The 27,913-nt window shown below is 38.4% G+C and overlaps 1 protein-coding gene across 5 annotated transcripts; it reads right to left on the bottom strand.

Moving 5' to 3' along the window:
• Window positions 1–27,913, bottom strand: TMC3 (transmembrane channel like 3). Of its 5 annotated transcripts, none has more exons than XM_072043556.1 (24): window positions 25,169–27,913; window positions 24,292–24,467; window positions 21,885–22,418; window positions 20,558–20,701; window positions 19,415–19,490; window positions 16,122–16,203; window positions 15,316–15,422; window positions 14,211–14,309; window positions 13,976–14,118; window positions 12,367–12,514; window positions 11,331–11,374; window positions 11,004–11,151; window positions 10,114–10,223; window positions 9,883–9,961; window positions 9,122–9,361; window positions 7,828–7,956; window positions 7,107–7,174; window positions 6,743–6,871; window positions 5,583–5,693; window positions 4,952–5,077; window positions 3,586–3,664; window positions 3,346–3,388; window positions 1,978–2,275; window positions 1–1,167 (listed from the first exon to the last, which is right to left on the bottom strand). In XM_072043556.1, the coding sequence occupies exons 3-24, from the start codon at window positions 21,992–21,994 to the stop codon at window positions 306–308; spliced, it is 3,375 nt and encodes a 1,124-aa protein (XP_071899657.1). In that variant the 5' UTR covers window positions 21,995–22,418; window positions 24,292–24,467; window positions 25,169–27,913; the 3' UTR covers window positions 1–305. The 5 variants fall into 5 exon arrangements, with proteins under 5 accessions (XP_071899657.1, XP_071899658.1, XP_071899656.1 ...); XM_072043557.1 differs by having other exon boundaries at window positions 21,885–22,068; XM_072043555.1 differs by having other exon boundaries at window positions 21,885–24,467.

Below are 27,913 nucleotides of genomic sequence, written 5' to 3'. Positions count from 1 at the left end.
TGACATGTTTTGGTACAGGTTTAATTAAAATGCCCCGAGTACATAGCTTCTGATTTTCCAGTATTTTTAAACAGCATAACAAGTAATAAATTGGAATAATTTTCCAAGTTTTGCAATGCATCGGTTGTGATACGGAAGCGAGGTACAGTTAACAGTAAAACACAAGGCTATCTGTACTTTCCCACCTCAAATAGCTGCACACACTGTTCCAAAGACTCTTGTAGTTATTCTAATAGACCTCAAACAGCAAATACAACAAACGCACATACACCTGTCCAAAACACAAAAAAGGCTGGGGCACTTTCTCAGACATTTGAGCATACCAGTTCATTAGGCTCAGACATGTTTAGATCAATACTGTTCTTTGATTTCTTTTTGGTGAGTTTTGACCCAGGTTTCAGGTACTTTTCTTTGCTGTGAATGACCTGGATATATTGGTCATTGCTGCTGTTCTGCGGATCACTGCTGGATTCAATGGAAACTGAATCAGATTCTGTGAGAGATTGCTCCAGCTTATGCTTTGACTTCGGTTTCATATGTGGCTCAGGATAGTGCTGGTCAGCTTCAACATTTTTCAGGTGCACTTTCTTGTAAGCGTATGGAGGTCTGTCTAGGTCCATCTCAAAACCATCATCCCAGGATTTGTAATGCACTTTGGCTAGATCCTTGCTCATAAGAACATGGCCATCAGCGTGCTCCCCAATGTAAAATCTTGGTGCTGGGCGAAGATCAGATAGTGAACGAGGGCGATGCGATCTGTTGATGTAGTGTCTCCTAAGTTCCTCTTCTTCCTCCTCCTCTTCACTGGGATGAGGGGAATATGCCCGGTGCGGTGTTCGAACCACATATCTTCTAATGTTGCGTGGATACAACTCAATAACATCTCCTGGTTCTTCCATTCGGAATTGCCTCTGGAGTCGGGTGGTAGAACGGGATGATTTTTTGCGGGACTCATTTTCATTAACAATAATGTATCTGGTAGCATGTGGTCTGCGTCCCACAAAAACAGGAGCCCCCGCCCCAAGAGCATCTGAATTTGCCTGCCGAATGCTTTTTCTAAAGAGAGGCTCAGAATGAACATCTTCCATATGCTTTTTGAAAGTCACTGGTGTGTAGGGCTTTGTTTTACAGAGCTCACTTGCACTCCCATGCACAACACTTGGGTACCTTTAGAAATAAAAAAAGAATCAAATGTTGAGAGATATTCTTATGTCCCAATATAATTGAAACACATAAGAAATTAACTGCACAGATGTCAAACACTGGCTTGTAAGGACAGATCTCTGTTGCAGAATCTGTATTGTTCAAAAGTTTTAGGAGCTGTTAGAGAAACACAGAAATTAGGAGATGCATTTGTACTTCCTGATGAAATGGCATCAGACCGTTGACCTTTCAAAGCATGTTCCAGATCTGTTTTCTTAATATTTTGAGAACTATTTAGAAACACTTTTAATCTCATTACTTGGAAGAAAAAAAAAAAATCCCCCCCAAAAAAACAACAAAAAAACACAACACAAAAAAGCCCACACAGGTAGCTTAAAGCACTACTGTGCTGTCTGAACCAACATGTCCAAAAACAGTCATGCAACAACTAGACTTGCACAGGCATTCTGCACAGGATTACTTCACTGTTCCTGTGTCTGTCTTGTTCTTTTAGTGTCCCACATAAACTATTTTACTTATATGCCAGACAGAAAGCTTAATATTTACCTCTGCTTGAGGTGTGTGTAAACTCCATCAATTACATTATTTCAAAAATTTTATAATCCTGTCTGGCAGGCTGAATTAAGAGAGAATTAAGGAGGTGATGTTACCAGGAGTCTGAATAGTACTCATGAATGAATCTGCTTTTACAAAATTCCTTAGCTGCTGTACTGCTTCAGACAGTTAGTCTGAATGCACAGCTATTTTGCAAATAAACACAGGAATGTCATGGAGTTGATGGAATAAATACCATTTCAAAACAAAAAGTCTTACCTGTTAGTGGTATGATTGTTTCTTGATTTCTGTACACTTGATACCGAGGGAGCTGACGTTAAAGATGTTGAAGTTGTGGGATTTGCATTGACAGGTCTTGCAACATCAGTTGAGGGCACAGTTTGGGGCACAGACTGGGAAATGGTTTGTATTCTGGTGCCTTTGCTCACAGGAGATTCAAAGTTCAGGACACTGCCATTCTTCCGGGGCGTTGAGGACCGAACAGAAGATTCCTGGCTGATAAGATCACTTTCTTGGTCTGGTCTCTTGTCATTCCCACCCAGATTCTGGATTCTGGCTAGAAAACAGAAATTATTACACTATCTCTCCAGGCCTCTACATTTAGAAACAGTTGTGTAAATGCATTGGCTCAAATTCACCCACCAGTCGGGATCACATGATGACAGAACCTCGCTGTGTTCAGCAAAGAGATACTGGTGCTATACTTGTAGACGGGGTGATAAAAAGGGGTGGATAGGCACACTGCAGTACGCAGCAGACATACTATTGCTGAACACAGAAAAACACTGGAAATTGCACTGTAGAAATCCAAGTGGGCACAAAGCCATCGTCTCTTTTCAAGAGCCCTGTTTTAGTTCACAACGTGTAAGAAGATGGCCAGATTGAGCAAACTGGCCCCAGTGACTGTGCTGGTCAGAGTCAAAAGCTTCATTTGGTTTCCGTAACAACAGAAATCAAACTAGCACACACACCTCATCACACCTCATTGCCCTTTATAGTCACTCCTCATCAGTATATTGCTCTACCTCAGGTTTTTCACCACTTACATCTTCACGGTAGCGATACAAGCGGTCAGTAACATTAAGATCTAGCCATAAGGCTACTGAACCATGGATTGTCTTTTATTTATTTATTTATTTATTTAAAGCTTGGCACATATCTACTTATTACTTTCACTGGGAGGGATTAATTAGAAGGACTGCATCCTTTCTGTGGCTTCTTGTTGCTAAAATCTGAGAGGTGGAAGGCGTGTAGGCTCAAATTCCCTCAAGGCACAGTGGGCAATAAAAACCTAAATCTCTTCATTGCAGATGAAATGTTTAATCCAGGGAGGTCAAAGAACAGGGGCCATTCCATTTTCCCTCTTCTGTCTATTACCCGATAAATTCTGAGCAAGGTCTGACATGATATGAATCAGGGTTGCCTACCAGGTTCTGCCCTGTATGTGACAAAAGCAAGAAAATACTCAGCCCAAGTAAAGCTGGGCTCAAAAGCCATCTACAAGGATGACTACTGGAAATAGTTTTTTAAACGTGGTTGAATGTCTCTCCCTATAATAAGAAATCAAAATATATTTGTATCCAAATGCTTTATTAATAGTGGAACTTCTAAAGCTCAACAACTTACCTACTGCCATCTGAACCACCTTTTTCTTATCTTCAGTTCTTTCCTAAAATGCATTCAGGAGAATGAGAAGCAGCGAGTTACTATGGACTAGAAACTAAATTTATTTTAGCGTAAAGATAAGAAATACAGGATGGGTTTTACATTGTGAAACAAGGAAAGTGATTTTTGTGGTGTAATTAGGCTAGCACTTTCCTGAAGACCCACCAAATTCTATATAAAAGTACTTTGAGCTGTACTTACTGTTTGGATCTTCATTCTTAGCTGATTGTTGGTGAATTTCAAGGATCTTGCAATACTTTGCAGGTAATAGATAAGCATGCTAGAAGTGAAAGAGGTGATTATAAATCACATCAACTATTCCTGACAATATTCTCTTTGAAGATTTATAAGTCATCAAAATGGTGTACAAGGTCAGTTGGTGCTTTTTAGCATTTCCTTTATATTGTGATAATGGATCACAGCCTTCTTTCAAGCAAATACACATGGAAGTGTAAGAAATGTGATACTGAAAACAGATTTAACAGCAGTACTAATTGTGCCCATGCCTTTTTTTTTTTCTTTTTTCTTTTTCTCCAGCCCAAGGTTACTTGGAGAGGAACTACAGATGAGTTGCATGTGCTTTACAATGTCATTTTGTTGGCTGGTTGCAATAACACCTTGTTTACACTGATACAGCTGAGATCAGATCTGGCTTGGCAATGTATTAGTGGCTTTCAGATGATGTAAAGTCTTATAACTAGACTTGTTAGCACAAACATTTACATATGTGCTTAGACATCGGTTTAAAACAATCTATAGATCTACTTGAGTTTGTAAATAAGTTTATTTATGAAGCTGTGACCTTAAAGGCAAAAGTTACAAACGATAAATAATGCTTTATGTCTTCTCAATTTATCTGAAAATCAAGCTGGGGATCTGCTATAAAATTGTATCTTGGTACTACAGTGGGACAAACTCTGCACTTGTCTGTAGCTTATGGGAAAAAATTAGAAAGATGCAAGCAAAATACATGACACTTCACAGAAACAAAGTGAATTTCAAACAGCTCAAAGCAAATATTAATTCCCAGCTGTGAACAATTATTTAGAGACTGGAGTAAGAAAGGACTTCCACTGGAAGGTCTACAGGAAGCTGTATTACATTAACACTTAAGAGCAGACCTTCATAATTGATTTATCTTGTCGGGAATCAGCAGGACTGGGTAGCTTCTTTCAATGATGGCCTGAACCCTGTTCACAGTCATAAGATCAACTAATCACCATGAGGAAATGGAAAATTAACTTCTGCGTAGCTCTTGATAGGGAAGAAATATCTTAAAACCTCCTAGAATCAACAGCACTGTAAGCCTTGACACACTGTAGTGAACTTGCTTTAACACTATTTCCCTGAACAAGAAATGTCCTTTTGAAAATGTGTTGACAGTTTTTTTAATATCCTCTCACTCCCATCTGATCTATAGATTGTATATTCAGTAAGAGTATTTTTTTTCCTTCAGATATGCTTAATGCTTAACAATAATGCAGTGCTTGTTCTTCAGTATCAACATTTGACTCTCAAGAGATCAAGTTAACAATCAAGTTAACTTTTCTATGAAAAAAATGCTTACAATAGAAGTAGGAGTGCAGGGAGGACCACCACAGGACTGCTGATATAAGTAATCACTGTGTTGAACCATGCGGGAAAATCATTTTGAATTGTTTCAGAAACAATATCATATATTTTTTCTTGTCCACTACAGGAGGAAGAAAAAAGTAAAATTAAATTGTAAGAAATGCTTGGTACACCAAACTTTTAAGGAGTGTTGCACTGAATAAATAAGAGCTTTCATACAAGACTATTTTGGAATAGTGTAGTCCAAGGAGAGATATAAAAAAAGATACGCTTTTACAAGTAAGTTCATTATTTTTAAAATAAATTTACAGAAGTGCAATAGCACTGACCAGACTTGAAGGGTGCTTGGACTGAGACACAGGATGGCGATATGTGCTAGATTTCTTGCTGGAACATTACATCATCTAAACATGAAATATTGGAACCATGTATATAAAGCAACTCACTCAGGAGGTTGACATATTCAGCTAATTAATACTTAACTGGAAAAAACTGACGGCACTAAAGCATTGTCCTATCCATAAACTTTTATTTGTTGGTAATTTGGGTAATGTTAAAGCTGATTAATTTATTGAGAGAGGGTGAAATAAAACATTCTCAATTTTCATTAGTCCATTATAACTTACCTGAAGGGACCACAGTTTAAAGATGGTTTATACCGGGCAATAGCAAAAATTGTTGGTAGCATGCATAAAAACAACATGAACAGCAACATGGCCAAGTAGAAATTATTGGATCTGCAAGAAGGCATAACATGTTTCAGATTATACTAATCAGGGAGAAAAAAAAAGAGACAACATGAAAGATGTAAGTCTGCATCTACCTAACAAGTTCAAGATCTATGTTTTTGAAAGATCAAAATCATTCTGTTCTGATTAAAAAGTCTGAACAGAGCCAGCTTAAACAGACCCTTAATGATCAAAATTCTATTTGCACTGCTTTCCAGATACCACTGCTACAGCCAGAGAACCATTTATAGCACTCTTCTTTAAAAAACTTGCTTTAATTCCCAGACACGTTGTGGGGAGAACACAAAAAAAGAGGCAGAACTTAAATCATCTTCAAAACATGTTAGAAATAATTGACTTTTAAGATTTAAAGATGCCCTAAGTTATTTCCATTTTGAGTAAACAATTCTGATATTCATCTAGACAGAATAAAAATGTGGAATTCCGTTGTGTCATGCAACAGACAAAATCGGATTCTTAATAGTTTTCATAAAAAGAAATACCAAGAAATAGGACTTTGAACAATTTACACATGTAGCTTATTGCACTTGATCAGATTTGTATGGAAATAAATCATGTGTTAGGCCACATTTACTGGTCTAGGAATATTCCCTGACATATTTTTCAGTTTGATTTCTATTCACCCCCAAACTTTGGCAATAAAAAGACTTCTGATACTATTGGTTAATTTCCTCAGTGAAATGAGGCAACCTTCTGCCCTGGATACTGCCCATCAAAATCCATACCTTGCCTTTTTGCAGGGAACGTCCACCAGAGTTTTCAGTACAATCAGAAAACAACCTTGGGCAATTCAATGCCATTTGCCTCTCTTCTGTGTACATCTTTAACTACCCAGCTTTTCAAACTCTCCAGTTTCTCAGTAACTATGTTTTTCTTTCTTTTTTTTTTTTTTTCCTTCACAGACCTTTGTTATCTGTCAATTTTGATTGTCAATTTTCAGAACTAAAAGCTCCTTGCATTTAATTTCTGTGCACAGAAGGCATTTCCACTGTCTGCATTTCATTTATTCTTTATCTTTTGTTCTTATTTTGACTAACCGAGAGGCTCTGAAAACCTGCTGATGTGGTACATTACACGTTAACACAGCCCAGCTCCTCAGGTACATGAGTCCAATCAACTTGAGAACATTGAATGCTGGTAAGCAAGGTGAAAAGAAGGCTCCCATCCTGCAAAAATAATGTAATTTCAGTGCTCAGTATTGCTGGAGCAATTTTAACAACAAAGAACATATGAAAAATATAAGTAAGCAATAGTTAACTATCAGCAGAAAATCTCTTATTACAGTAAAGTACAAAAAACGCATTACTAATATCCTACTTAAATAGGTATCATTGGGAATTATCAGACTTAGTAATCAACACACTGACCAAGGACAAGAAAGATCACTTAGGGATTACATACCAGATCATTCCTTGATTGTAGACCAAATGCAGTACATTCTCTGCAATTTTGAATTCTCCATATTCTGGCTACAATAAACACAGTATAGGATGAATACCTTGTCTTCCCCCCCTCAGATCATTTAGTACAAGCATTTGACTGATTCAGTTTTCAGACAGCACATAGCCTGAAATGTCCAGACCAAATACCCACTTTTGACAGGTAGTGAGAACACAGTAAAACCTACTCTGTAGCAGGGCATTGAACTAATTGCAAAGAACAGACTTCAGCCTTTCATGAGAAGAGCTGCTTGCTAACCAAATATTACTTAGCTTAATTTTCTTGAAGGACTATATGCTTTTGGTTCTTGCTTCTTGGACCACTATCTCCATTATGGATTTGTTGTGACAGCTACAGAAAAGAGGACATGGGAAGCAACCCATGCCCTCTCTTTTCCAAAGGCCAAACTACTCATCTTTTTCTCTAGGACTGTTATATCTCATTTTGGGAAAAACAAAGTTTTTGCACCACAACCATGGGAGTAGGCTTGAGAAAAATACCCAATCTTGGCATTTATCCTATGCCCTCCAACAAAAACCCTCAGTGTGAGCTGTGCCTTTATAGAAACATGCTACCAAGAAATTATGTATCTGTTGAAAGGCTTTAAGAACATCCATTACTAAGGGTAGGAACCTACCTATCTTTAACATCTTAGTTTCATAAAATAAAAGCCTGTACTTACAAACTTGCTTTCTAGATCCCAGCACCAACAATCGCTTAAATATCGGACACACAGTCCACGGAAAAAATCAATTAGCAGGATGCTTGCAACTGTGAAAATCATGTCGATGATTGACAGCTTTAGCATCTCCTGAAATACATATCGTTCCAACACAAAGTCATTCTGGAATAAAACTGCCTCACATACAGCTCTTTTTCATTTATCCTTGTATTGCATATTTTGGCTCCAGATTAGTACCCTGATGAAATATTATTTGAATATATAAATTGATGCTTTTTAAGCTTTTCTTCTTTGACTTTTCCCTTATTTGCCTTTATTCTGGCAAAGAGAACAAATATAATCAAACTTCCAATGTGCCTTCTACTGCTTGCACGAATATAACTCTGGTCATAGTGGCTTCAACCTTTCTTTCTAATGATTATCTTGAAAATTTTACTCTGCTGAATAGAATTGTTTATTATCCTCGCTGGTGTAATACACACTGGATAAGTGCTTCACAAGGAGAAATGCTGATTCCTCATACAAAAACACAACCCATTGACAGTAAGATCATCAAGCCACAACAGAAATCTGTTTAGTGCTTATAAATGAATAGTTATTCCTTATTTGACCCTTAAAAACACAAAATTACATTAAAAAAAGATTGTTTCCAAGAATCTCTAGCCCATTCTGAAAAAAAAAAAAAAAGAAAAGAAAAGAAAAAAAAGAACACCAATTAGAAAAAATACCTGATGTCTGTGTAATAGGGAGAGTGGCTATACAAGAATAGAAGTCAACCTAATAAACCTGGGAAGAGATTTTTGCTCCTGATGATCAAGCAAGTCCTTTAATACTGCTCACTCTTGAACAAGGAGCTAAGCAAGTCAGTTGCACGCTAGCGTCATTCTTACTCCAGTGGCCTGGACACAACACATGTGCAGCACTGACAGAGACCAATATGCACCAGGATCAAATGACAACTTTTGTATTATGCATCCTATTAAATTAGGGTCTGTATCAGCATCATACATCTGTAGAGATCTGCCTGTGAAGAGCTGAAGATGGAGACTGAAGCCTGGCAAAAGGACATTCATACAACACTAAACACATTGTAGATACTGAACAAAAAACAAAGCTTGGATCTGTGGCTGTATCACTTTGCATACTCTTCGCTCTTTCTACACAACCCTTAGCTAAAAATTCAGAATTTACATGAAGAAAATCTCTAAAATCGAACACAGCCCAACATGATATTAACTTTTTGGTCAAACATGGATTAGGAATTAATTATTTAAATAATATAAGAATTACATACTTGGCCAACATAGGTCTCCCAGCACTGGTCCTGTGAATTCTGGGTATTATAGGAAACTGTTTGGTTAACCTGTGAGTCAGGGACTGTCAAGCTTTGAGTGTGAGACTCTTCCGATGTTACAATGCTGCTTCTCGTAATTTGTACGTAAGGAATAGTTGTAGATAAATTATCTTCTTTAGAAAAAGTTTTGGTTACTAAGAAGGAGGTAGAATTACTTGCATCACTGTTAGCTTTGGAGCCCTGAAAAAATAAATGTCCTGAAAAGCTGCATTTTCACATGCTGTTATTACTTGCAGTACATACGAAAGCCCCATTCCTTCAACAAGGCATACATACACATAAAGACATTTCTTCATGCATTTTCAAGCAGCCATTAGGTGACTTTCAAGTAGCCACCAAAGCCTAGATGCAGATGCAATTTTAGGACAGCACTAAATGCTGAGTGGAGGTCAAGTATTTCCAACTACCTAAAGTGTTGACTTATTTGAGTAGCCAAACAATGCATATGTCTATTTTCTTACTAGACATCAATGATTAAATGGATCCAATTATCCTAACAGACTACAGATATTTGTAAAAGAACATTACAAAATAAACTTTACAATCCTATCAAGCCGTAGTGTTTTTAATACTTTGATTTCAATCTAGCTTTCACCTGACTTGATATATATACATATTACAATAGAAGGAATTCTATAATAAAGTCTATAAATCTATAAAGCCAACTAGTTTTGCACATAAGCAAATATCTTTAAACTTACAGCATCACTCATGATGTTCACTTTATCAAGGAGAGCAATGATTAAACTGTAGAGATTTCCCAGATACAGAACAAGAACTCTGAAAACAGCAAGAGATAAAGGTTATTGGCATCGATATCCTACGGAATTCTTACCCTCTGGTTTGGCTGAAATAAAAACTGTGACCAGAATGCATCTTTCCTCTTCCTCCTTTGCTCTTCCCATTCTTTCTACACTGCAGAATGCCCATACCTGGCAAGCTGAAAGCGAAGAGTGGTTCTTGGATGATACATCTCTAGAGCTGCCACAAGCTCAAAAGCAGAGGGTGCGATCATGGTAATCAGCGACACAACTACGCTTACCTACAGAACAGAAAGACGCAGCATTTTGTAGCTTTGCTTGTTGATCTCCTGTAGTGCCTTGACTACTGATTGAAATCCTACTACATGTTTTGGTGATTGGTTTTCTTGAAGAATAGTCATGTTAAACAGCTATTATTGACATCAGTAGTAACAGCTGCTGGGATCCAAAATTATAGATCTGGAATCTGCTACTCAGGAATCTTTACTCTAGATATATTCTAGCTTTCACATTATTACTTTATTAAATAAAATTATATTTGTTGAAAATATAAGGACAGCATCTTCCTCTGAAACTGATGAGTATGTTCTCCACACCCACTCACTTCTTATTCTCAGCAACCACTTGTTCCTCTGAACTGAAATATTCACAGAACGTTCCATATCTTTCAGCTGAAATCAATGGCCATTGTCAAAGCTGATTCCTTTCTAACAGCTCTTTTTAGTCCCTTGGGCCAGTGTTCGCTCAGCTCAATCACAGGCACAAAAGTAGATTTGTGAGTGACAGAGGAGAGCTTATGCTTTGTCCTCATGAAATAAGGGGCAGCTAGAAGTGCAGTCTCTGTGAAATGAGGACCTGCAGCATCTCCCTGCCCGTGTCAGCTCTGCTGACGCCTTGGTGCAGAGCAGAGACTGCCAACGTGCACAGAGACCCAGGTAACCACAGCTCTGCCCTATCTCTCCTCATTTCTCCTGGCTCATCTCTCATGAGCACACTATCACTATGGAGAGCCCCAAGACAATAATCCTGCTTCTAACACAGTGGTGACAAATGCAACGTACCTCATTTTTTTCCCAAAGAGTCAATTCCTTTTTGGTATGCTCTAACCTTTGGGATCGATCCACGACAAAATAAATGATGTAAATACTTCCAGCAAGTGAGAGAAGCACAAGGATGTTTGCGATAATCCTTAAGCTTATAGTGACTGCCCTGAAAAACAAAAAAAATCACACAGCCAAAACAGTAGGCTGTCTTTAGACACAGGGGTCTTTTCTAACATGTTTTTTTTTTTTTTTTTTTTTTTTTTTACAAGTATGAAAGGAGCACATAGCCCTGCTATCTGCATTGAAGCAGTGCTTTGGAAGGTATCCCCAATCTTATATACATACAGATTTTTGGTTTTCTTCTTTTCCTGCTCTTCCAATATAGCTTCCTTGAAAGAAACACAACATTATCATTTTAGTAGCATTCAGCAAAAATAACACATGCATCTTTTGCAAAGAGTATTAAGTATATTAATAAAAAACTTTACATCCTGGAAATGCAAATAGATAAACACCTCTCTCTTCTGCATAACGTTTTGGAAGTGATAAGGGAGCTTAAGAATTGAAGGAGATTTCTGAGAAATAAACATGCAAGTAATAAAATATTTGTGCACTTTCAGTCACTTTTGTCTCTTACTGTGCTGGACAGGTCCCGCTAACTTGTGTTGTCGCAGTGGTTTCATGGTCTACTAGTAGAGGTTTACACTACTGGATCCTTTTTGCAGGATGTGCCTTTAAAATCTCTGAGTCAGTAATATAATACACAACTGTCAAAAGCTATCCTCAGTCACTGAAATAACTAAATCTCATTATTAATTTGTCTTCAATGTAGTTTAAAGTAATTTGGTTTCATGATTTATATGAATACACTAAATTTATGAAGTAAATTGCTTTTGAGGAAAACCATTCCTGTTTTTTAAATTCTAAGTGGAAAATATCTGTATTTAATTCACCTTTTTAATATTGATGGAAATGTAAGGTGTCTCTGGACTACTTGTTACAGAGAGATGAAATAAATCAGTGCTTTTGCATTGTTAATGTAACTTTGATTCTACTGTTCAATAAAATTGCACCACAAGCAAATTTGTTGCAAGTTTTCTAGCTTTCTGTCAAACATATGGTGGCATTAAATAAAGCATTTCCCAAGAGGAACACAATGGTCATGTATGGACACAACAGACACTATGAAAAGGAGAAACAGTGTCAGCAGTATGATATTACTGCATCACCTCACAGAGGTGTGATACCAGCCCTCCCCTAGGCAAAGACATCAACGAACACCAAGAAACAACAGAGTGCAAGAAAATGAGAGGAAAAGAGTACTTAACTTCCAACTTAACAAACAAATCAGTTCTAAAAAAATTATGGGGTGGATGCTCACCCGAATGCTATTAACTATGGCAGCAGCTTTGCTCTCTGCAGCCTCGGGATTTCCTATTAAGTAGTCCCAGGCACAGAACAGTCTCCAACAGAAAGTGTAATTTTCATCAGAGGCACTTGCTAAACTCATTCTTGAGTTCTTTGCCATTCTGGACCAGAAAAAAAAAAAAAAAAAAAAAGTTGTTGAAGTTGTTGATGTGTGAAGATAAGTATCAAGTCAGTGGTTTGGTTCATAGTTTTCAGTTGTCTTTGTTTTAGAACCATGAAAATTTTGTGGCAATCAGTGTCATTGCTGGCAGTTCTCTGAAGAAAATAAAATAGGGTGAGGTTGCAAGAACAAACTTCACTTTGTTCTAGTGCACAAGAGACTCAGGGTGGAAGGGCAGTTTGGTATTTGCATTCCTTATAGCTAATAAAAAAAAGAAAACCTATCTCACTAGAGCTGTGAGCTAAAAGGGCTTTAAGATTTCCATGTAGGATCCAGCTAGAAAATGCTATAACGTACCACATTTAATGTGATTATGAACCAATCTGGCAAAACTAATTATCATGCAGAAGATCTGCTTGTTTTTGTTTTGTGTGTTTGTTGCTGTTTTTTTTTTCATCCTCAAAATATATGTTATTGTCAAATAGAAGCCCAGTGATGTTTTACAGACTTTGGGAAAAAGAAAAAAAAAAAACACAACACCTATTTGTCACAGCCAAGAATGCAGAGTATTGCAAATGCTAAGAAATGAAATGAAGATTAATAGCTTATGAAAGAAAGGGCATCTAAAAGGACAGTGTTAAATGGACTACAATAATCAGGCAAGCAAGAAGTCAGTGGGCTAAATCAGAAAGAGAAAAGCTAATCACATCCAGAAACTGCAGATGTGTAAATCAGTGTCAAGCGTATCAGTGACCCTGGCACAAACTAGCAGCTAGAATAAAAATAAATGAAAAGGGAAGGATCAGTTTTGAAACAGAAAGTTATTAAAGGCAACTCTAAAAATCACCCTGGACTGCACTGTGCCAGATAAATAGGTATCTAGAAGGGAGGAGAAAGTGAATCGAGAGGATACAGTGACCTTGCCCTTCTGTAGGCACTGCACATTCCTGGATTTATGGCCAGCATTTTGTCTTGCTCTCTCCTAACTCCTGGCCCTTAAACAGCAAAGGAATTAAGCTCATGTTTGAATGGGATACCACATACCAGCTGAAATGATGCAAAAGATATTACATCTATGACAGCATTTTTATATTTGTGTTTCAGTAGATGGGAATAATAATGCTTGAAAGCATTACATATAAAATGTTAATTTCTGTCACAGCTATATTTAAACCAGTAAAGAGGAAAAGAGAAAAACTTCCAGGAGAGTCAGACCTCACTTTCTACAAACATAAACCACACAGATCCTCTGTGCTGCCCTCCTTTTATAGACTGGGAAACCGAAGAGAGAGAAAAGATCAACAGCAAGATAAAGAGCAAGCTATAATTAAAACCAGTCTGCCACCCTGCTATTAGTAGGTTAATAGAGCCATGCAGGATAAAGGCAGAGGAAATGGGATAAATACACCATTAACTGCCAGAACATGTAAGCTTATGAACGGCAACAAACGGGAAATCTTACTTCTTTAGGAGAATGATGAAGCTGTAAGCAAACACTGCCATTCCCACGAGGAAGTAGGCGAGGGGCAGCCGGTATCCTGCTTTCCCGATCTTCCTGTCCCGACCATAGTAACCGTAAAACAGAACAGAGTACTGGAGGTAGCCCTGCAGAGAGCAGAGTTGGTAAGTAAGGGCAGTAAATAACAGCTACAACCAAACAGTGAGGGGTTTAAAATAAAGAGTGAATTTAGCCTTGCCCCCAGTGACCAGATGGTGTCCAGGTCTTGAGCAGAGGCGATGCGCTCCTTGGGAATGGTCTTGCTGACTGTGCTGCCAAACGGTGCTCCGGCCAGCAGCTGGGAAAAGAGAGACAAGGTCTGAAAAACTGCATGAGCATCTCCAACCCTCAAAGGCCTGCCCCCCATTTGGTATATCAGATGGCAAGGACTTTGGTCATCCTGCCCCAACTAGCAATTCCACAAGAAATCCTGCGTTTGTTTTCCGCTAAACCAGATTTTTTTTGGCCATCTGTGGTCTACCTATGAGGTAATTTAGTGCTCTGTAGACATCTTCTAAATGGCTGAAAAATGAAAAAGAGGTCAAGTGAAATCATTAACTATACATATTTAAAATATTGTCCATTTCAATTTAAGCATTTTAAAATTAAATATAACAATATTTGATCTCAAAATAGTATTTTAAAATTAAATACACTTTTACTTACAAAATCAAAAAAAAGAAAGTGGAAAGAATCTTTTCCATTTTAATTTGCTTTTTTTGTGTGTGTGTGTGTGTGTGCTTGGGGAGGCTTTGCTTTTTTATCATCTTCACAAATTATAAGATAAATCAGACATTGACATGTTTCTGGTGACATCACTGAAGCACAGGTATGTGAGGCTAAATAATATTAATTATTTAACAAAGTTAAAAAATAGCCTTATTTGCATGCAAGACCTAAACAAAGTTATGGCTGTTCAGACTTCTAGAAAATGCCCTCTAATGGACAATAAACCGGAGCCTGGAGGGAAATGTTATGTTTTTCTGCCTGTAAATGACATTAGCAGGACCTGAGTGTACTTAACACCAACTGCAGCTTTTAGGATTTGATTCTTCATTTTAGTAATCGGATACAAACATATTCTATAAAAGCATTAGTACCATGTTGACAAAATATAATCTCTAACACTAATAGCAAAATTCTCTTACCCTTTGGCAGAAAAAAAACCAACCTCTTAACAGTGGAATTTATTTTAAATAATTTATTTATATTGATGTATGCCTTTAAGTGTGGCATTTGTTTAATTCAGAAAGGAAAGTGCAACAAGTAAGCATTTTCTGCAAATATTAACCATACATTCTTACCTCTGGTAAGACTACAAATGCTCCTGTCATTATGGTAAGTACAATATTGATTCCAAACAGCCATCTCAAGAAGATGAAATAAGAGGCAACTCCAGACCCAAAATGACCTTAAACCACAGAAAATAGTTATCTGAGCTACACGGTCTATAAAAGCTCATATCATTTATTCAAGTATTTCTTGAAGACTAAAGCAAAAGAAAACCATGCCTCATTCATGCAGTGCAAACAGCAAGGTCATGAACATGTTAGCATGTCAATGTGGAGAACACAATTCCAACACAAACTCTGTTGGGGAAGTTTGATAATTACCATCAGTATTTACACAAGAAGCTGCCAGTGAGGGTGACATCATGCAGCCATTTCCTTTGCTGAGGAAGCACAGAGGTATGTCGCAGACACTGGGATGATAAGCACTGCCCTAGTTCATGTCCATGACACCGACACTGGGGCTGGCGACGCAGGCTCTATGCCACACGTGGTCCTGGGCACATCTGGGCTTGGCCTAAAGATGCTGCCCCACGGGCTGCAACAGACTATGCCCAAAGCTTGTTGCTCTTAAACAACCACAATGGGCAATAGGACAAAGCTGATTTTATTTTTTAAAGCCACCTGACACTAAGATCATAAATGAGAACTCTGCAGTGTCTGAGGCATCAGGAAAAGTAGAAAAAGCAAAGTTCTAAATGAAAATCATGTTGCTGCTCAAAGTTTGTGTTTAACACTTCCTCCCAAGTACTATTTAATTCAGAAGTAAGTCACTTCGTCAAGTGCTTTATTGTTCAATCCCATTCAATTTTTATACTTACTCTCAATTTTTTTAATTCTCATTTCCCAAGGAATAAAGAGGACCACAAAATTATACGCAAGTCGAAGAAATTTCCTCCAAAGCTGAGAGAAAAAAAGATATATATATATAAATAAATGTGACAATTTTGCATGGAAAAGGAAAAAAAAAAAATCCATCAGAGCACTTTGCTCACCTTTCTTTCATCTGGTACCACAAGAAATACTACAAACATTAATTGCTGTGGCCTCAGAGCATGTCTGTGGGTTGAGATGGGCAAAGCAAACCACGGTGAGCTTTAGAAACACACAAAATGTGAATGGGCCCATGACCCCTTGACTCTGCTTACCAGCAGACAAATACAAGTTACAGAGAGACATTTATACACCTCTGTGGGTACAGTCAGTAGCCATCAACCCACACCTTTCATGCACAAGGGCCAGACATACAGAAGCTGCTCAGTGTTGCTCCTCATCGCTGCCCCTTCAGGCTGGGGCTGCGGAGGGAGGTGCTGCGGGAGGCAGCTTTCATTCTGCCTGCACCCATCACCCCCTTCCTCAGCCTGCCAGATGGGGTTTGGTTGCAAGACGCCTGGAAACAAAATGACTCCACAGCATAGGCCTTTTGGGCAAGAAGTTGTGAAGACGTATAACTAGACCTGAGAGTTAAAAAGAAACCAAACCAACCAACCAAACACAAAAACACCAACACAATACCAAGGTCCACAAGAAGAATTCTACAGATTCTCTATTTAGATCAACTAAGCCAATACAAATCAGTCTCCATATACTTCATGAGGGAATCCCACTGCACTAAACAATAAATTAAATTTCTAGGGCAAACAAATGAACGTACAACTAATTTCAAATTTGAAGAGAAGCAGGATACCAGTTTTTCTTAGAGGACAAAAACTTTTCATAATTCAACAATGGTGAATTCAACAACTATATTCTCATCTCTGCGTACTGCAATTGGCACCTACAGAAAAACTGTGCTTATGCTTTCTAGAATCCTTATTCAGTCCCCATATTTTGGCATGCTCAAAGCAAAGCATCTTCCTGCACACAGTGGAATGTGCATGTAGGAGAAGATCTGCATGAGCAAAACTGAGTGTAGATTTTGATTTGTTGAATTAGAGCTATACCATGACAGTATCAATAGAAAAATAACATTTGTATATCTTATTCATTATAAAGTACATTTCATAGTACAGCTAAATATTTAAAAAGCTCTATTTTAGTCAGCAGCAGTGTCAATATTGTATCATGAAATTTAATCTCCTGAAATCAAAGAGAAGTAAATCACATTTTAATTACTGAATGTATCATCAATCTGTTTGGCCAAAGTTAATTAATTTTTATGGTGATGCGAGTATTTTTATTGCATGAACTGGAACTATTTTAATTAAAGAAACTGTAGATGTTGTGAGTTGCATGACAATTGCTAGGATTGCTACTTTTGTTTGAAAACAGAATTCACAAGGCTGAGACTGGAATCAAGCAGCTTGTACCAGTTGCGCTGTAGTTTCATAAAGTATACAAAGATATCCATGTCTGAGTAGTATAGTTAAAATTATAATTAGATAACTATTTTTTTCTGTCTACTACATACCTAAAGAAAAAAAGGAAGGATAATTATACCCTTGTAATCCAGAGTATGGATATCTACATTAAATGTAAAGAAAAAAATAAAATTGAAAACAATTGAACTGAAAAGCAAAATGCCTTCAGTGCCAATATCAAAGCAGTAATAAGTACTTCACCTTCAATTTTTATAAATCTCAATAGGAATGGCTTGTCCAGTTATGAACAGTGCGTATTTTGCCAATTTTACAAGCTAATTTAAAAATGGGTACACTTAACAGCTTACCTCTCAGTTACCTTGAGACTGTTGCTGACATCTTACAGGTTGAGGCAAGTGTTTTGTTCTTAGCACATTCTCAAACATTAAATTCTTATTCTGACAATCTAGTGCTTGTTTTTATTGTGGTGCATTTTTGGTCACCACATTATTTTCTAAGAAAATACTTCCAGTTTAATAAACAATTCAGCTCATTCTGTTATACTTATTATTATTAATTTAGCCCTGAAATAAAGGATGTATTCCCTAATTTATGCTGAAAAAAGAATATCCTACACATAATAAGTGGTGTTAATTAACTTCTGAATTATATCTCTGTGCAGAATGTCTTCAAGCAAAAGCATGCAGTAGAGGCAATTAGATTAGATACAGGCTTGAATCATTGTGAACTCTACGATGAAAGTCTTGATTTTGTTATGGAAATGGGAATAAGAACAAAAGAGAGCCCAGTATCTGATTTACCAACACACATTGCAGACCCCTGGCACATCTCTTTCTAGTTAACATGCTAGTTCCACTGAAGTCCAAGGCACAAAAAAGTATTTAACACCATCCTACTTCCATTGCACTTGCCATACACAAAAAGGCAGAACAAGAAAAGATGAGACTTTCCTCCCTCAAGAAGCAGTACTTTTAACTTTTTTCTGTATGCCACCATAACAGAAAACCAGCTAGGCATGCAGCCTTTCACTTGTTTACATGAATAGTATACATGATGTTCTATTTTACCATCACAACCCTGACTTTTAGAATTAAGATGAATTATATCATTAAAAGTCTACTCATTATGATGACACAAATATTCTTGACTGCTTAAATGACTAATGACCTCTTCTCTGTTGGTTGCATATTAGGGACAAATTCCTATGTGTTATTAATTTCCAGCAATTAGGGCCAGGGTCTATTTTTAGTGTTATAAATAGATTTGCTAAGATTAGATTCAAATTATTTGAGTATTATGCAAGCAAAAGCCTTCTTTGACAATGTATTTACAACAAGCTACTGTAGGATTGTCTTCCAAAATAAAAGCTAGACGCATTTTTCATACTAAACTATTGAACTGTGGCCCCACCGTCTGCTGAAATTGCTCTTCAGAGAATACTGACATTGTATTGTTGGTATCCCATTCCCATCACCCCCTCTGGCAGACATCAATATTCAATATATTTATTTGAGAAGAAAGCTTATCCTGTGTTAATAGGAGATCCATCCCTCACACATTAAATTAGTCTGCAAAAATGTAATTACTATATTCACAATTGGAAAAAAAAAAAAAAAGAAAAAAAGGAAAAAAGAAAAAAAGAAAAAAGAAGCTTTCAACTCCTTTTTCTTCCCTCTACAGGATCCTTGAGATGGAGATCAGGACAGCACAGAAAACATACACTCCTGTGAATAAAAACTGCGGATGACTATAGGTATAGAGAGGAGCTGTAATTTAAGAAGCAGCAGACATACCTCTGCACCAGCAGCTTGGTAGCCTCTTGTTCTAGTGAGCCTCCCTTCGTACTTCAGCACGATCTCCTTTGCCTGTCTGCACAAGAAGGTGGAATCATGTTTTACATCAATGCCGTTACTCTGAACCCCTAGCTCTTCACAGGCAGCAACTAGCAAAATGCTCTGAAACACTGTCATGGACTATGTCACACTACAAAATCCTTAACCAGGCAAAGCTTTTTTTTTTTCTTTATCTACTGAGGTTTTTACTACCACTTTAAAACCACTGAGAGCTTTTTCTGAGAAAACTTGACATTAAGAACTTTTACTGCAGGGAGAGTTCTCTCCCTCTCTCTCTTTTTTTTTCTTTTTTTTTTTTTGTGTGTGTGTGTGTGTTTTTCCCCCGTGTCCTTCTAATTCAAATCTTTCTTAAAGCAGCACACCCAAAATGACTAAAATAAGACGACTGTCCTGATGGCATGTTTAATTTTATGTGGATACATAAGAATATGTATAGAGCTGTTTCAAGATGCAAAGAGATTCATATACGATCCTAATGCTGCTCGCTCATCCTCTATCTTTAACTTCAGGAGAAAGTGGATGAGGACCACAGGAAAGTCATCAACACAGAAACCATGTAGGAGCAGGGAGACATCAAGTCACTACTCTGTGTAACAGAGAAAAATCACTTTGTTTCCAAAATTAAGCAAGGATCCTATTGCTGCTGGGACTTCCTCAGCACTACAATGCCATCCTTGCATCAGACAGTGTTTTAAGAGAAAGAGGCTTGATGAAGAGGAAAAAAAGCAAGTCCCAAACAGACCATACTGTGAAAGACCTGACACAGTTTAACTGAAAGAGTTGGACACCTACCCTTTGCATTGCAAATATGGCAGTGTTAATATAACTATTGAAACTATAACTATAGCTGTGAAACATCATGACCACCCCAAATGTGCCTACCAGCACGCATTACTTACCACCATTTACAATATATTACCTGAAGATTACAACCAGGTCTCATCAGACCATACTCACACTGTGCTTTCCTAGCTGCTCTTAATCATTTCTGGGCTTGTTCCCTTTCAGCTTACGCTGGAAAACTGCAGCTGGAAACACGGTCACAGTCAGTAAGCCTGAGAGCTTCTGTGCAAACACCGTTACCTGAGCGCCCGCAGCTTCTGCCTCATCGGCCACGGCCTGCAGCGGATGTTGGACATGATCTCCTTCTGGTACTGGATGTTCTGGAAGATCTGCTCGGGGTCATGGTTGTCAGCCTTATCCTCGCTGATATCCTCATCTGAGTTGCTGATGGTCCAGCACACACCCCACGAGAGAAAAAACAAGACAAATTATTACCCTCCAGCTCCCCAAACTGTTGATTTGTACAGTCCTCAATCTATGAGAGTTACATGACAGCAATAAGCTAGGGAATATGCACGACCTTGTTTTTAGAGTTGATGAAAAATTAGGATTGTTTCCCCAACTCTAGGACATGCCTTTTCCTCCCCACCACCTGCTACTCAGCCATAACTCATCCATGCTCCCAGCAGGAATTCCAGTCTTTGCTTTCCCAGCCTTTCCAGCCATGCACCTTTTACATCAGGCTAGCAAGACGTTCTGTATATTTTTCTGGAACAAAGTGCTGTCTAAACATTTCCAGCAAGAGCACTTAACATTCATTTGCTTGCCTTGCAGTGTTGGCCTTTTACTTTGATGGTAATAATGAAGAAGTTTTTCTTTGTTAAAATGAGGGGAATAAATGCTAAGAAATTCTTGCCCTTTGCTCCTGTTCCCTGCTGGGAGGACAGGAGCATAAGACCCCAGCACACCAAGAATTACATATTCCTGTAAAAAAAAATTATGTGTTCCGATGCAGATTTCTGTAAATGCTTATTAAATCATCTTTTCTGATGCTGTCACCACATTTACTAAGCTACAGCTCTCTCATCTCATTTTAAACAGGCTACTGTAAGTGACACCAGCAATATTCACTCTTGCAGGGACTCACAGCTAAAAACCTGTTGCTACAATTTCCCCTTGCATGATACAAACAGAACTGAACACTTTTGAATCACTTTGAAATAAATCAACCTAAACCTTTTCTTGTAACAGCATCCAAAGGATATACTCAGTCGGATTGCTGGTCCATTGATCCACAGTCCCCACTCTGACCTTTGGTCACAGTGGATATTCAAGGGAAATTATAATACACAGGAAAAGTATAGAGAGATTTATTACCCTGATATGCCCTGAATTCACTGGAGTTATGCTGAAGATGTTTATGATGCAGTATGAAACATTACTTTTATGAGAAGAAAAAGAGAAGAAAAGAGGTTTAAAGTACATCTAAAAATAGAGAGAGGAGTGATTTTTCTCATGCTCCTTTTAACATTACTACACTCTGACAAAATGAAAGGCAAAAGACAAGACCCCACATTTCTGCTCAATAAGGAATATTTGCACTTCAGAATAGAGCAGGATGCCTTACCTGTGGGGTGGCTCCTGGTAGGTGTAGATGCTGGCATGCCGCTTCACTGTCTGGTACTTTTTGCAGGACTTTGCAGTTTTTACTGCAGCAGCACCTGGAGCTGCTGCCATGGTGGGAGCTGCTGCCAGCACCAGGTGAAACTCTGCCACGCTAGAAGAAAGCCTTCAGCTCACCGGGCAGCTGTCTGCTAAGCAGGCAAACGTTATTAAGTAGAGAGCAGCGAGAGAGTGCCGAGCCCTGATCAGAGGATTGCTGCCTGCGCCTGGTGCTCCTGCAGTGGCAGGACCTGAAGCCTGGCAGTGCGTGCATGCCTTAAAGCGGCAGCACACAGCAGCCAGGGTGCTGTCAAGTGAAATTCCTAGGAGCTGGGTAGGGAACAGAATCCAAGGGTGGGCCAGCTGCAGTCCTTAAAGCATCACTTTTTCATGGATGAGGTGATCCCTCAAAGTGCCACCCCACCAAACCAGGTTGGATCACGCTGGGTGATGTTTGCAATGACCGCACTGGAATGACTGTCATCATTGCTTCATGTGTCTGAGAGACCATTCGTGCCCATGTAAAGCAAGAATTGTTTGCATTTTGGTCTTTGCTAACAGACAAGTGTGAATGCATTTTCCCACAGGACTAGCAGGCCCTTTCCCAGGGGACAGCCCTGGCACAACACAAGAGCTGCTGATCTCCTGGGTCCCAGCCCCACCTCACAGCGTGACCTGTGCTCACTGGCCCCCGATGTATGACCTCTCTTTTGGAGGCATCAAAATACCTGCCATTCAGACAAGTACATGTTACCCAGCAGTTCACTCTTTCTCAAAAATTGTAGTATCTTAATTACTTTTCAATTCCATTAAGTACTGTAACTTTTTCACCATTTACTTTAAGCATCTTCTCAGATTATAGATATTAATAATTATTCCTAGAGTTTAACACAGGAAAATATTGCCATCTGATGTTCATTTCCCATTTCTTCAACACTACTACTTAACTAATTTTATTACAAAATTAATTTCCTAGATACTAAATGCACAGCTAACACAAACTCACTTTAAAAGTCAGCAAATGGATTAGTGGTGGCAGCTTAAGGACCTGTATTAAATAACTACTTATCTTTCTCTCATTTTATTCAAGTCTTGGGGCAAGGTCTTGCATTTTTATGCCTCACTTCCTAACAACAAATACAGAGTATTTCTTCATTTCACAGGAATATCATGCAATTTATCACAAATTTTGAGGTACTCTGTGTCTATCATATGATGATTATGTATTATTCACAGTAATATACTTCATTAACAGCCATTGTGGGCATAAACTTCCTGATGTTCCTATAGACAGCTCCAACACCACCTCTCCATGGTACTGGTATTGGATTGTCAGGACAGAATAGACTGCTCCAAGTTTTGTTGGGACCAGCAACTTGTCACATCATCAAGTGAATTTCCAGGGCCTTTCTCCATCATAAAAGTTACAGGTATTTTAGGTCACATTATTAAAACAGAGCAAAACAGGCCAAAAAAAAACACCCTTGTTATTATATTCTATTGACATAATTTGTTGCTCAGAACTTGGGAGGAAAGGGATGAGTTTACAGAGAGTTTTCTCTTGTTCCTAACTTGGTATTTCTTTCTGTAATAGCTCTGTGTACAATGTGGCAAAGGTTTCAGTTGCATAAATCAATGGTCTGTTGTAGTTAACTTTTATTTGCAGCCTCTGACAAGAAAGAACATTAAGTTCTCTCTGCTACATTTCCTGTAGAGAAGCGCACAGACTGCTTTTCCCCTTTGCCCTGAGCTAATCAAAAATACTGCCACTAGCTGAGAAATCCTACTTTTCCATTATTGTGGTTCAGTCCATTGTACTATACTTATTTAGCTAAATAATTAAGGGACTAAGAAGTCACAAGCCTCATTACCATGCAAGTATCTCTCAGACCATAAGTAGTGAGGCTTGTGAAGTCCAGAGCTCCAGGTGTATCTTGTTTGAAGCCTCCCAGAAATCAGGGATTTCCATTAACACAAAGGAGAAGAGCCTCAGAATAGCTCCAGAAATGCCCCACCCAGAGCTCAGTGAAATCAGGCACCTGTATTCTGCACCACCCCTTTAATTTCTCATGTGCATGGCATCTAAACAGAGTAAAAACATTGGTGGAAACCACTTAGCCATGTTCTATTTACTCTGTAGATTTTTCTCTGAACTCAACTCACTCATCCCAATCAAATTCTAAGCATCTTCTGTACACACCTCCTTCAGCCGCAATAGAGACTAAAGGGTGTATGCTCCAGTATTCAACTTCCCCAGAAGGATGGAGCATAATAATTCTAAGTTTTCTATGCTGTATTTTATTTTTTTCATAGTGAATTCTGTAAAACAAAGGTTGTTAGATCTCCAGCATATCAAGCTACCTGTGCCTTACCTAAATTCACCAGCCTTGGAATGGCTTTGTTGTTTGGCTTTAAGTACATAGGACAGACGTGCCCTAACATCCTCTCTGTGCGTCAGACCATCCATCAAGTGAAAGCACGCAGCCAAAAGGAACATGTTTCAGCCCAGAATCATGTCTCCATTAAAAGACTTATCACCACTTTCCAGCTGGAAAAACAAACAGAGGAACTATTCTGGATGCCAGAAAAGTCTTTTAAAGCTTTGATGTGCAGTCAGTACTGCAAACACGCCCACATCACCACTTTTGAGACCTGCTGCAAGATACACTTTCAATTTTATAATCTGAAAGCAATGAAACGTCAGTTCAAATATATTTTCTGGGTTGTAGTTAGTTATTTGCCTTTGCATTTTGGCCAGTGGTACATCAATGGGGACCAGATTCTGCCACTTTGCTCAGGAGTATAAATGCCTCTCTACTCAGGACAGCCTACTAAAATCCATTAGTTGGCTACTTATTCCAGCTATGTTTAGTCATTGCTCTCCTTTATCAAATTCAAATGTTTTCCGTATACACATCATTTCAAACAATGCAGCAACCTAGCATCTACACGGTTCTTTCTGGCACAGCAGCTTTGTGTCCAGGTAACAAGCCCATTCCATCAGCACTGATTGACTGTTAACATGCTTTTATTTTTTTTTATTGACTAGTGCCAGTTGGTTAATGCTGAAGATCTCTGCGTAACACATTATCAAGGTAAAAACATGCCCTATGAAACTCAGTGCACCTGACACTTATTGCACTTATTATTAACTTATTATTATTTATATTTAATAAACCAAAATATAGACCTTAAACTGAAGGCTTCAAGCTAATACGGTTTTGTTTAGGTTTCACCATCTTGAAGTACCTGACTCCTGGTGGCATCTTTACAGTAAGATACCTTGCTGCTGTGCTGGTCCTAACGGCCAGGATATCCAGCTTTAGTTCTTCATTTTGTGGTTTGTCTGCACCACAAACTCCAACAGAAGCAGAATAATCTGAGAAAGAGCCCTGAGTAATGTGACAAACATGTAGAAACATTGAACTCGTGTTACTGATAGAGGTCTTACTAAGGAAAATTTCCTCCCCCACGAAAAATAGGTTTTAACACTAACATCCCAAATCCCTCAGAGAACATGATCTAGACCTCCAAAAACAACAGGAGAAAAACCTGTCCACTTCTCCCTCTGTATTACAGCTCCTATTTCCCACCTCTTGCTTGGCTTCCAGATACACCAGTTTTTAGTTGAAGAAACCACACTGGAGATTAAAACTTCACATCAATGGCAGTTCCCAGGGATTGCTACATTTCACAGATAAAGCAGTGTCCTATCATGCGATGGTGATACAGCACTACCAAAGACATTAAAATGCTAACATTAATGATTTACATAGATTTAATTAGCTTGTATATCTTAACACATCAACAGGGAATATATTAATTTCCTTTCCCTTTGTTAGAAGAAAGCCCAAAGTATTAAAACAAGGGGACAATTTAAACCTGACATTTATATGGCTATAATACTGCCAGTGCTGGCATCACAAATGCAATCTGAAGTTACTACCAAACACTAAAAGCACAACGAGCAGCCAGAGACTCATGATTTCAGAGCTCATCTGACAGGAGGATGCAGAGTGCTTTTTAAGAGAAAACAGTAAACTGGCTTCAAGAGCTTATCCCTGAAGTTGGAGGCATCCTCCACTTCCCATGACCCTTACAACAGCCTCTCTAAAGAACTCTAGGATTCACTCAGATCACAGACAGGGTTCAGGGTTGGCTGTTGAACTCCACAAGCAGTTTAGCAGCCAGAACAACACAGCAGCCTGCTTCAATACGCTCTATTGAATCCAGAAATGTACGGGGGTTGTTTTACTGTGAATGAATACTACAATAGTTATAGATTTGATTTCAATTGTCATTAAGTGGATGTAAAACAGGACGTTAACCTTTTACTGCAAAACGTGTAGTGGCATCTTTCTGAGCGTAAAAGTCTCACATTTGATGCATAGGGTCATGTTGCATTTTCAAATACTCAGCTAGGGAAAAAAAACAACACCAGTGGGTGGACTCTGCACATAGAAAAATCGAAGCAAACAGCAGGCTGTCCTCCCCATGCTTGCCCATTCCTGTGGAGATTCAGTTTAAATCTCCCCTTTCTTTCAGCATTGCAGTTAAACTTGGACCTTTCTAAAATGTTCTTACATGGGAAGGGGACATTCCATTTCTAAGGTGAAAGTTCAGAAAAGACTGATGTTTTCAGCGATGCCTGGAAAAGAAAAAAAAAAGAAAAAAAAGAAAAAAGTACCATCCCTCCAAGATGCTTAAGTATATAAAACAGATGGGGAAAAAATTATTTGGAAACACCGAAGAAGGAAACTTTTGCACCTTTAAGAGAGCTAATCATCAGTAGTGCTAAAAATATTCAACTCTGTAGAAAACAGTGATAGGTAATGATGCTGTTCCACATTCAGGTTTGTGGGAAAGCACAAACTCCTCTTAGTTTGAGAACATTTACTTTTAGAGCTAGAAGAACTATGATCAGAAGACAAGCCAGTTGGATTTCAAAGAAATACGTTCCATTCTCAAATTATAATCTCAGTTCACCTGTTCAGGCCCCAAGGATATTAGAGGTGCACAGCTGGATAAAAAAGCAGATATGGGATTTCCTGGGTAATGTTGTCAAAGCCATTGCCTTCATGAACTGAGAGTAAAATTCATCTACTGGACTCTGTTAAATCACCGTCTTCCCATGAGTTTGTTTGGACAGCTTAATTTCATACAGTAGGTTTCACTCTTCAATTTCTGCATGCTCATAACTCTTACTGACATTTATCAGACTTGGATCAAGGGGAATACTCCCATCGCAGTTCAATTTTCTCGTGAATTCACATCCCACATAAAAAATCTTTCATTTAAAAAGCTCCTTATGTAGTTAACTGATCTTACATCACCATAATAGGTCTATTTTTATTCATTAGATGATTACCATGACTATTAAAATATACATTTCTGTGACAGTACAATCCACAACAGAATCCATCAAATTCAGAAAACCGTCAAGAGCAAAATCAGGGTAATGCTTACACAAGCATTTTAAAGCCTAATGCTAAGACAGTGGCAAAAGACAAAGGGAGCCACAAGCAGAGCCGAGCACCCATGGTGGGGCAGACCATGTCCCACCAGCTTTTACAGCCAATGCAACCAAAGTACAAGGCCTGCAGCACTGCCCTGACATGTGTGACACTCCCTCTAACTTGCAGCTTTCTACTTTCAAGCAGCAAGAAGGTAACTGGACACCTAGATAAACTTACTTTTCAATTGCCATAGGCTGTAGCTACTACTTCTACAAGGGAATCTGTGTTTTGTGCAGCTTTGTCTATCCAGCAGTATGACGTGCATCCTACAGACATATTCATTTCACCAGAGACCTTTCTGAAAGCACTGTAACTAAATTATTTTCCAGGCTTACGTGAGTCATTGCAAGCCAGACCTAGGAGTCACTGAAAATGCAGAAGACAATTTTATAACATTAAAAGAGAAAAGAGAGAGGGGAGAGAAAGAGAGAGAATTCTCACATTTTAGGAAAAAAAAAAAAAAAGAGGAAAAGAAGAT

Source organism: Anas platyrhynchos, chromosome 11 (genome assembly GCF_047663525.1).
Source record: "Anas platyrhynchos isolate ZD024472 breed Pekin duck chromosome 11, IASCAAS_PekinDuck_T2T, whole genome shotgun sequence".
NCBI lineage: Eukaryota > Metazoa > Chordata > Aves > Anseriformes > Anatidae > Anas > Anas platyrhynchos.
This window is presented reverse-complemented; position numbering and strand designations above follow the sequence as displayed.

Bases quoted from the DNA above. Each gene is read 5' to 3' on its own strand.
- TMC3 (XM_072043554.1), bottom strand. From the start codon at position 24,416: ATGTTCCTTTTGGCTGCGTGCTTTCACTTGATGGATGGTCTGACGCAC. The intron at 12,515-13,975 runs GTAAGATTTCCC...TTTCTGGTCCAG, and splicing joins TTCATCATTCTCCTAAAGAA to AATGGCAAAGAACTCAAGAA. The intron at 1,168-1,977 runs GTAAGACTTTTT...TTATTTCTAAAG, and splicing joins AACAATCATACCACTAACAG to GTACCCAAGTGTTGTGCATG.